The 10,910-nt window shown below is 37.4% G+C and overlaps 1 protein-coding gene across 2 annotated transcripts; it reads right to left on the reverse strand.

The window, feature by feature from the left end:
* Positions 1 to 3,249: 3,249 nt before the first annotated feature.
* Positions 3,250 to 5,481, reverse strand: LOC130498887 (uncharacterized). Of its 2 annotated transcripts, none has more exons than XM_056992655.1 (2): positions 5,241 to 5,481; positions 3,250 to 5,076 (listed from the first exon to the last, which is right to left on the reverse strand). In XM_056992655.1, the coding sequence occupies exon 2, from the start codon at positions 3,924 to 3,926 to the stop codon at positions 3,468 to 3,470; it is 459 nt and encodes a 152-aa protein (XP_056848635.1). In that variant the 5' UTR covers positions 3,927 to 5,076; positions 5,241 to 5,481; the 3' UTR covers positions 3,250 to 3,467. The 2 variants fall into 2 exon arrangements, with proteins under 2 accessions (XP_056848635.1, XP_056848628.1); XM_056992648.1 differs by having other exon boundaries at positions 3,252 to 5,119.
* Between the last annotated feature and the right edge of the window lie 5,429 nt (positions 5,482 to 10,910).

The raw sequence follows: 10,910 nt of genomic DNA on the forward strand, positions 1-10,910 counted from the left end.
ATTTATCTAAACTTTTGACACAAGATAGATCTTTGAGTTAGCTTTCCAATGCCACCGGTTTGAGATCAATCCAACGGTTAGATCGGAAGTTATGCATGTTTTACTGAATAGTTGTCAGTCTGCCTCGCGAGAGAAGGCTGTCGAGAAGAGGATTGTATGTCGATCGACACAGCACACTGCATGTCGATCGACAGGGACATCAGAACGTGGGCTGAGTATATTTCATGACCGACTGAAGCCCAGGAGTCACCACAAAGTTACCAAAATACCCTTGACGACCAGAAACCTTATTTATGTTAATTCTAAGCCATGTTGACGGCTACGCTTTAGACGCTTTCTACGCTATCTTATTTTCATTGTTTCTCTTAGGAGAGAAGGGAGGAACTCCTTGAGAGTCCTCCTGGAACTGCTTTGGTTTTGGTTTTATTTATCTATTGCATTTCTATCTATTCATCTATGATTTCTGTGACAAACTTCATGTCTGAATAGATCCACCTGTTAGATCTAAGGTTCAGATAGGTTTGTGGGATTAGCCCCAAACTATACTTGCTAAGTTGTGATATTCATCAAATGGATTGAACTCTATGCTTGTTCTAGATTAGCTAACTAGAACATAGATCACTAGGATCTTAGATTATCTTGAATTATCCATTTGAGCGATGCCTGTCTCCCGTTGAGAAGAACGACAGTTCCTCCTTGAGACCTTGTGGTCATATTCAGCTCGCGCATAGGCAGATCTAGAAGCCGTCGATCGATATCCCGACAGGTGAATCGATCGGCGCTGCGAAAGGTGTATCGCTCGATATCTCAAAAGGATATCGACCGACTCTTTTTCTGTGTCATCATGCGAAAGGTGTGGTCAGAGATCTAGATATTTTAACCAGTGATTCATTCACATATGTTAAGCGGCTGAGATCTATATTATCATGCAAGCAACTTATTAAAGCATTTATAGAGATTATAATCTCCATTCCTGAATAGAAGCCCTAGATCTAGCTACCATCCTTCCATCAAACAGCTCCTTGCCAAGCTGAACAATTATATTGTTCATCTTGTTTACTGTTTTATTTACTGCTTTACCATATTCATTTACTGCTTTATAATTTATTTACTGTTAGCCTACCTTAATCATAACTATCAGATCTAGTGTGTGCCTTAGCTCCTTGTGGATTCGATCCCTAAGTATTACAACTTGACCTCTTTTGATGAGAGTAATTCACTCCTTAGGGTAATTTGAGTGATATCAGTGTTACCAAAGGTGCAAAATCAGGTGCAACAATGTCTTCTCCTACTGAGAATTCTCCACCAACTGATCAGGTATTTTTTTTTACTCATTTTGCTTTCATCTGATTTATATTAGTCTTAGTTTGAAGTTGTGCTCATGTATATTGTAAAGTGTCAGATGAAGCTTGGATCTCAAGCTGTGAAACCGAATCAGAAGTGAAAACTGATGGACGTTGGTGTGAATAAACAAGTTGTTGCTGAAGGACGTGTGCATTCAACAGACCCAGCTTAAATGGTCCACTTTGTACGCTTCGGTCCGAAAGCAGCTAGAGTTTGGGTAGATGTTGTGCTCGTAGATGATGCAGAAGTTTGGAGGAAATCAGATGAGATTGAGTGTTTGAAAGATGCACATGGTTCATCAATTGCTTGGCCAATTGATAAATTGGTCATCTTTTAAGCTGCTGTAAGTGTTATATTTTTTGTTATAACCCTGCATATGTAATTGCTTTGTTGGTGATCAGAGTTTATCTCATCTCAGGGAGCAGGGTGAATGAAGAACTTAGGTCCAGATTAGCTAGTTTTAAGCTAGACTAATGAATTCCATGTATGATATTATTTCTTATGACTTTGGTATCAGTTTTCAAACGACATCAGTAACACTTATGTGTAATGACTTATGTAGTTGGAACTTATTTTATGAATGAATTTGTTTGGATTTGAATTTCTGTTTTGGTGAAAAAAATTACGTATTAAGCAAATCATAGCTCTTAGACACAAAAACAATAGCTAAAAAAAACTGTTGTCATTACAAATCATAGCATTCCAAATTACATATAATTTAAACTATCATGATATATTTCGAAGCTATTACACCCTTTTGTATAGCACTTAATAACTGCAATTACCAGAATGAGCTTTTGCTATTGTAGAAGTCTCTATAATTGCACGAAATATGTATCGTAATTGATTTGTAACAGAAAATAAACGTGTCATAGATTAGTTAATAACATCACCCAGTTAGTGCTATTGTAAATTAACATTTCGTAGCATCACAGAAAAACAATATCCTAGGGGGGGTACCTATGATTGCTGCCGTATACATATCATTTGGTAAAACGCTATCAAACCCCTAACATAGCATAAAACTCGCGCTAACAATGGACATATTTCTTGTAGTGTATATACGCCAATTGGTTCTATTTTTTTGTTCCTAATATTCCTCCTCATCTCGATAAGCTTCTTTTAAACTCCGTGTAACCTCCATGACTTCCTCTTGGGATTTTGATAAATCATTCTGGACCCCTTCAGGTGCTTTTGTAAATTATTAATCCGATCTTTTCCATATGGAGGATTCTCCTTCCTCCAAGCTGATATTGCGTGCCGGCGATTATGAATACGATCCAAAAAAATTAACTCCTGGCCTCTACGGTTTAATTTCCATCCCCATGAAATTGCTTTCATAAGACCATCTGTCCCAATCCACCTTTTATCAAACCAAAAATGTTTCTTAAATTTAATAACTTTTTCTTTAATAACTGCTACTATCGGCCGATGATCCGAGCCCACCATAGGCAAATATTCAACTTTGATTAGGTTCTCCGTATACAATAAAAATCCTTTTACCCTTATATTCCATTTCGACGTCAATTATCCTAATACACGTTAGCTTTAAACTCATGAGACCAGTAAAGCATTACCAATATCCTAGACTTATGCCGTAAGGTTTGTCTCCTAATGCACCAATTCCATTCCATTAGGCCTCTTCTCACTATACATCTATTTTTAACATCATCTTTCAAGCCATGAGTCAATATATGTTTGACCATCTTAACTGGCCACTTTGGCCACCAGTGTACTAAACTGTTATCATATAAAACATCTGAAAGAAAGGATTTAGAAACTTGTACCTTCTGTACATAATTCCAGAACTGGTAAGATAAGGCCAATACATTTGCTCTTAAAGGAATATGGGCACCACCCTTAACCAGCGACATTCCATCTGAACTGAGAGAAACCCCTACTCCCTTTATAATAACCAACTTGGAAAAATCACAACCATGTTTTATTCATATAGTCGACCACTAGAGATACAAGTAAGACCAAACAACTGAAAGAAAGAACCTTGATATCCCGAAGGATAGAGAACAACAAAAACCGCAAAAAAAGATCCAAACAATAACTAAAAGGGATTTCATAAGTGAATCCAACATTTTTGAACCGAAAAAATAAATGAAAAGGTCAGCTTACTCTGCACCTTTAGATGCGTTAGACGAGACCTTCTTGGCTGGTCCGATTCCCTTCCCTTCCAGCTTGGTCACTGCCTTTGCAAGGAGCTTCTTGCGAGGAGATAAGATACTCTGAGCCGTACGTTTTCCCCCTTTTTGTGCCTTCTTCTTCGGGTCCTTCTCCTGGTACTTCTCCTTGTCCTTAGCATCTTCACTCTGCTCTTCCAAAATCTCATCCACAGCACTCCCTTCGTTTGAAGCTCCCCCCTCTAGCTCCTCCTGAAATGCAGCCATCTGGCCTTGCTCCCACTCCTGGAGTTCATCAGTATCCACCAGGAGATCAGAGTCAGAAAACTCCCCCTCCTCCATAGTCAGGTCCTCACTCTGAAGAGCCTCAGTGTACGGAGCCGGTTCTTCTAAAGTCGAATCAGCTTCATTCCCCTTCTTCTCTGAAATGTCTTTCAGCTCTGTAGGCATAGTATCAGTTTTGCATTCTGCATCAGGAACTTCCTGGTCTTAGATGCTGTGTCCAAAACTTCATTCACTTTTGAGCCCCCGCTCGCCTTTGGAGAAATCTCCACAACTTTAAAAGCGTCCAACATTAGCTTCTCCGGGATCAGTGGAAGCCCTTCTTCCCCACCTCTCAGATGTTGGATGCCTCGAGACTGAGTTGCAGGACGCCTCTCTTGCTCCCTTGGCCCATGATAACCAGACTGCCTCCCTTGTAATGAAGAGCCTTCACCATTGCCCCGATAGTACATGTCCTTATTCTTGTACTTCGGTGCCTCAAATCTAGCAGTCCCAGCTCTTTCATGTGCTACCCCTTTTCCTTTGTTACCATATTTGCCATTCCAGTTCCTCTGCTGATGTCCCTCTCGCCCGTCTCCACCTTCCTCCCTACCATTTACCACCGCACCTCTGTAACTATTAGCATTTGCACCCTGCTCAGCCTGATGTAAAATATTGCTTCTTTTTGCCTAAATCTCCTTGTGTAAGCGAGGGCATTGTGACTAATTATGAGTCATACAAAAGCACTCACTGCAAAACCCAACTAGCTTCTCATATCTCAAAGACACTGGTAACTCTACGCCCTCATCAAAGTTAATCGTCATGGAGAAAATCAGCGGCTTAAAGCCATCAACCTCCACCCTCACCCTGCCTTCCGTGATATCAACCTCCCCCTGCACCTTCCCGAGAGCATCACCCACACTCCTGAACGTCTGAGCAGCCCAGAAGTGAAGTGGAATATCAAGAACATAAACCCTGAAAATGATCGTATAGGGGTAGTTGACCTCCACAACCGGCTTCCACCTAACCAGCGAAATCATCCAAGCATCAAAGTGAAAAGGCCCCATGTTAAGAACCTCCTCTATGTCCTCCTCTAAATAAAAAGCAAACTGGAATCTTCCAAGACCAAGTAGGTTCCAACCACTCTTCCCTCCACTCCCCAGATCCGTGGCAACATGAAGAGTATCATCTTCATCACTTGTTTCGGAGGGTTCATGCACCTTTCAATTAGTGTTTTGGCATAACTCGCAATGAGACCCGAATTGTCAAACCGTGGCACCGAGATTCTCAGCCCTGGCTTAGGTCCCTCGAGCAATTTTCCTCCAGACTTAGTAATCCACTGACCTTGCGTCATTGATAACCACAAAGAAAAACCAAACAAACTAAAATCCAAATGAGAACAAATATTAAGAGAGTATTACAAATATGAATTGATGTATGAAAACTAAGTCCTGAGTCCTAAATATATAGTAAAAAACTAGACAAGAGAAAAACCAGACGTACCTTGCTTGATCATATCCTTTATTTCCTTTTATAGCCAAAGCTATTGGGATCCGAATCCTTCTCCATAAAACACCAAATATCTCCAGCAAAGTTAGATCTCCGCAGATCTTATTTTGATTCCAGCTTACAACCATGTCGCACCACTCGTTTACCCATGAACCCTCACGACCCATCTTTATCTGACCTAGATCGAATTTAGATCGTACATTAGGAAAACTCTCAATTTTCATCGCCTATCGCCTTCCACGTGAAAATATTCAAAATCTTAAAAGAAATATTCCACTACAATTGTGATGAAAAATGAATTAAATAAATTTATTTAAATTACTTTTAATGCAGATCTTCCTTTTTAATGTTTATTATTAGTATTTTATTATGATTCACATTTTATAAAAAAAAAATTATGTGGCTGGATCTGTTTATTATATGCTAATATTCAGGGCCGTCTCAAACTTTAGACGGACCCTGTTCAAAATAAAAAAGATAACACATTTTTAACAATCTGAAATAATTTTGTTTTTGTACAAAATATTAGTATAATATAAAATAAATCTATCAATTTAATTATTTTATATCTAAATAACACTATTTTCTAGTTTAATGCAAAATCATTGATCAAATCATCGAACATGATTATTTGGCATTTTTCAATGCAAAATCATCGATCAAATCATCAAATTTGATCATTCTTCTAACTTTTTCATTTTTTATGTTTATTATTTTCATAATCAAAAATCATAATCTATAAATATAGCAGAAAAACAAAATTTGAATAGCAAGCTATATACTTTTTGATTGGACAAATCACTTTTTTTTCTTGTCAACAGAAGTTGTAGGCTAGTTTTTTTTTCTTTGTGTTTGCTATTTCTAATTAAAAATGGTGAAAATATATTTTGTTATCCGTATTTATAATCACTAATTAATAATGGTTTCCAAAATATAATCAATTAGAATGTTAACTTTATATACTACCATTGAATATTTAAACACACATTAACAACAATTTCTTACTTTTCAAAATATATAATTGATATAAATATTAGTTACATCCTAATTTATTGCATTTTTGGTTGGTTATATAAAAAAAATTAAAAATTGTAATTTACAATTATTGGTTATAAATACTGAACCTAAATTCAAATATAGTTATTCTGATTTTTTTAATAAAAATATGATTTTAAATTTATAACTATTAATAAAACAAAAAGAAATTATGGACCTCCAAAATTTTGGACCCTGTTCGACCGCTCCATTTGCACGTGCTAAAAGACGGCCCTGCTAATATTGTATCATATTATTAAATGTGTGTGATGAAAAACAGTGAAAAACGCATGAAAGTTATGGTAATATAGTCTTATAGTGGAATTTATATTGATAATATATCATAGTACAGTGGCTTCTGGATATGATCCATTATTTCCCGTCTCCCTCTCCACTACGGTTCAACCCCAGTCAGCCTCATGTTTTGTTTAAAAAAGTTTTTTTTATAATTTAATGAAACAGTGTCATTTTGTATAAACACATATTTTAAACTGATTTATATGACACGTCAATGCCACGTCACCGTTAATAGACGGCTAAACCACAGATCTCGGGTCAATGTTAGTCAATGTATGTAAAAACCGATTTTTATGAATTGATGTATGAAATTCAAATAATTTTTGAGTTAATGTATGTTTTAGCACATGTGACTAGTATATATACTGATCGGGACCGCATAGTTGTGTTGAAGTAGGAATTTTGTATAAACACATATTTTAATCTGATTTATATGACACGTCAATGCCACGTCATCGTTAATAGACGGCTAAATCACAGATCTCGGATCAATGTTAGTCAATGCATGTAAAAACCGAATTTTATGAATTGATGTATGAAATTCAAATAACTTTTGAGTTAATGTATGTTTTAGCACATGTGACTAGTATATATACTGATCGGGACCGCAGAGTTGTGTTGAAGTAGGAATTGGCAGTTCCCCCTCCCCCCCCCCCGCATGATTTTGCGAGAAATCATCATGGACTAAGAATATTTGGGCCTCTATAAGAGATACAAGAAACAAACTTGGACTTTTCTGACAAATAAGGCAGCGTTGTGAGCAGAACCAAATGGAACCTTTGCTATTTGTTTTATTAATTTTTCCGAGGATAAAGTTTGATTATACAAAAAAGTAACAAATATAGATAGGTGAAAGAGGTGTGCTGGTATAGTGGTAATAGGAACTGATTGCATTACCATTCCAGAAGGAAAGTTGTGGAAATATGTATTTCCAGCACAGCATTTCCAACACCGCTTGAAGCTTGACACGTTGGATCGGGAAAGTGGCAAACAACCTACCTCCCAAACAAAAGTGGACGTCGTTTTATGTCATTAACGACATGCTGTCTTCAGGACCCACTTGTTTTAGTTAACGCTATTTCACCTACTATACACACACACGCACGTATTCCTCTTCTTACATTTCATAGTTTTTCACTTTTTCTGTAATATCCTGCGGCAACTCTAGAAGACTTCTAGCATCAATAATATAAAGTAAGAAAATAGAAAAAGAATAGTGAGAGCCAGAGGAATTCTCAACTGAGAAATTTTAAGAAATCTATTAGAATTTTATTTCACAGATGTCACTTCTCTATTAATGTATTGTTCTTATTTTGCAACTAAATTTTTGAGTCAATTGGTTTATAATACAAAAAACATAGATATTAGCAATCTGAAATTTTGGTGCGTAGCAATCAAGACAACATCCTCTGAGATTTAGAATATTTGTTTAATTACAGAGAAAATTTTGTGTACAGAGTGTAACTTCTCCAAATTTTAATCACATAATGATATTATCGAATAATATCTCCAAATAAATATCTCAAAGTTTTTATATTGACATTATATTGTAGTTTTATTAAAAATATATATTTTATTTATTTAACTTGAATCATTCATATATCACATTTAGCGTGGTACTTTCTAATAAGTTTCTAAAAACATTTGGGTAGAGATAATTTCTCTTTTTATTTCTGTAACTTTTTTTAGTCTTTATCGTAGAACCTAAAATCTATATTAAGTATTTGATAGTGTTTGTAGAGTAAATTGGAGACTAACAAAAGATGTAAGTAACGATATCATTTGAACACAACGATGTAATCGGAAATCGGTTGACAAAATGGACTTTTATTGAATAAAAGATCGATTACAAGGAATGACAACGAGATCGACTATAACAAAGAGATCAAACAATATCAAACTTACGACAAGGTAAAAGAGGTCGAAATGTGTGATGTGCTCTCTCTCTCTAGGGTTTTCGCTGTCTGATTGAGTGTTGATCTATCTCTCCTTTTATAGCCTTGATTCCGCCTTCTTTGTAACTGCCTCCGTGATCTCCGGTCTTTCCTTCGACTTCGTCTTCAGGTCGAGCTCTTCTTGTGGGCTTTTATCCTACAGCCCGTTATTCTTAGGATATGTCCATTAGCCTGATTGTCCAAAATTGGGTCCAATACTTATTACTAATGAGAATACTTATTTTAAGACTAACGATAGAACTGCTCTTAAAATATTAATATTATTTGCTTAAGAACCTTAGAGAGTTTTTTATTGATAAGTGAAGAGATTAAACAAGTGTTTACAACTGAAACAAACGGTTGTATTACAAACTATTTCTTCGAAGCGGATCTTGATTGCACCATGCATGTACTGTAAAGTGCAAAGATGACACCATAATAGTACTGCAGAAAGTAAACCGAGAGACAAAACAATACAAGCAAACAACAATGTTATATTAGAATTTCTTTAAACAATCTATTATAAGATCTGCTTAATTCAGCTTTTACATGTCAAGTGTTATCACCCTAACACACGCTACTGAAAGATTCCTAAACTACCCGCTTATATCTTTCTACCGTCAAGTACTTCAGTCACTGCTTTAGCACGACCCAGAACACTTTCAAGAGCTTCTCTCTCTCTCTCTCTCTCTATAAGATCAGCCTATGTGTCTATGTCTCTCTACAGACGACCTCATAGCTATCTTATATTATTTTCCATGTTCTTGAAATCCTAGTCTCCAAGGAACCCACAATATGGACATCTTCTATAACATTAAGTGCAACTTTTCTTTTCTTGGAATGCACGTATTCCTCTTTCCTTTAGTCATAAACTTGCTCCTCGAGTTTATTCATCTTTTTCTTTTCTCCAAGATACACGCTTGCTCTCCAAGTCCACAAGACTCCAGCTCAGCATCTTGACTCCTCATGGTCTTCACCACTCAACACGACGTCTGCTCTAGCAACTACGTCAGCGACTACTTCATGGCGGACATCTTACATTAACAATCTCCCCTTTTTAACTTTGTGTGCCAGTCAAGCACAATAACCCTCTGGTTCAACAACCATGTTTCCCACCTAAAAACTTCCACGCTAAATGTGCTATTCTCCCCCACGAGATATGCACCACACCATGCTTTTCTCCCCAATGAGATATATACTCCTTTGAACTTCTCGTGACCAAAACATCATCATTCCCCCCCCCCCCCCGCTTGATTGCATACTAAGCTAAAATAGATGAGATGTCAAGCCTTACAGACAAAACCGTCTGCTACTCCATGCGTAATCATGATACAGTCCCTGCTGCAGCGGAATAGATTATAAGTACTGCATCACGATCTGACGTACCTGTCGAGTTACCTCTCGACCCACTTCTATTGAGGACCTAGCTTCCTTTATGTGTCGTCTCCTTGACCATGAGCCCCTCCTCATCCACACCGAGTGCACTATGCACTCGTTGCTATAGCCTTGGAGTGATTTCGCTATCACCCTCTTGAAGATCATCTCGCATCACTTCCTGACACACTTTGATCCCCTTCCCCTTTGTGTCACGAACAACTCCTTGTTCTGACTCCACACTTGATGCATCTTGATCTTCCTCAAGATCACTCCTACCAGAGCTGCATCTATCTTCTGGTGTCTCTTCCTTGATCTCATCAAGTAAGCCACTCTTGACTACAAACACCTCTTTAACCCTCTTGGGTTTAGTGAACGTCTTGTTCAGCTTCTTGGCCATGGTTCTGCACTTCTCACGAGCACACTCCACCTTCTTGTGTCCAACCTTTCCACAGAACCAACAGCACCTCCGACGTTGTTTTTTGCTTGGCCTTGTTGAGTTATGGAGTTGATTAATAAAGAGTAGAGGAGTTTATGGAGTAAGGAAAAGCTAAGGAGGAGTTGTGCATAAACAGGGAAGGTTGTACAGATGGCTAAGGCACTGTACAATAGGGTTATTACAGTGGAGAAGACAAGTGATGAGTATGGAAGTGAGATGATCAAAGACACTTAGTGTGAAAGAAGCTTTGAGTATGCAAAGAATCTGAACAGGAAGGAGGGTCTTGGATCAGACCGTTGGAGAGGATAAGGCGCGCTGAGCAAGCTGTAAAGTAAAAGTGAGCAGCTGGTTTAAACACTATTGCACCAAGCGTGTAAAGCATCTCCTCCATACATTCAAACGAAGCGCTCCATCCCTTCTTGAATCCACATGATTACAATAGTGTCTTATGACTTACTTTATGTCGAAAACCCTTAATTAGCTCAGCCTATATATTGTAAACTCTCTAATGAATAAGATCAGACAGTTCATATCATATTCTCACTTAAACTCTTATTCTCTTCACAACGATTATCCATTAGTCTC

The sequence above is a fragment of the Raphanus sativus genome, chromosome 2 (genome assembly GCF_000801105.2).
Source record: "Raphanus sativus cultivar WK10039 chromosome 2, ASM80110v3, whole genome shotgun sequence".
Taxonomy (NCBI): Eukaryota; Viridiplantae; Streptophyta; class Magnoliopsida; order Brassicales; family Brassicaceae; genus Raphanus; species Raphanus sativus.

Coding starts and splice junctions, on each gene's coding strand:
- LOC130498887 (XM_056992648.1), bottom strand. CDS start 5,470: ATGAAAATTGAGAGTTTTCCTAATGTACGATCTAAATTCGATCTAGGT. Junction 5,120..5,240: donor AAAGGATATGATCAAGCAAG/GTACGTCTGGTT, acceptor TTTGGATTTTAG/TTTGTTTGGTTTTTCTTTGT.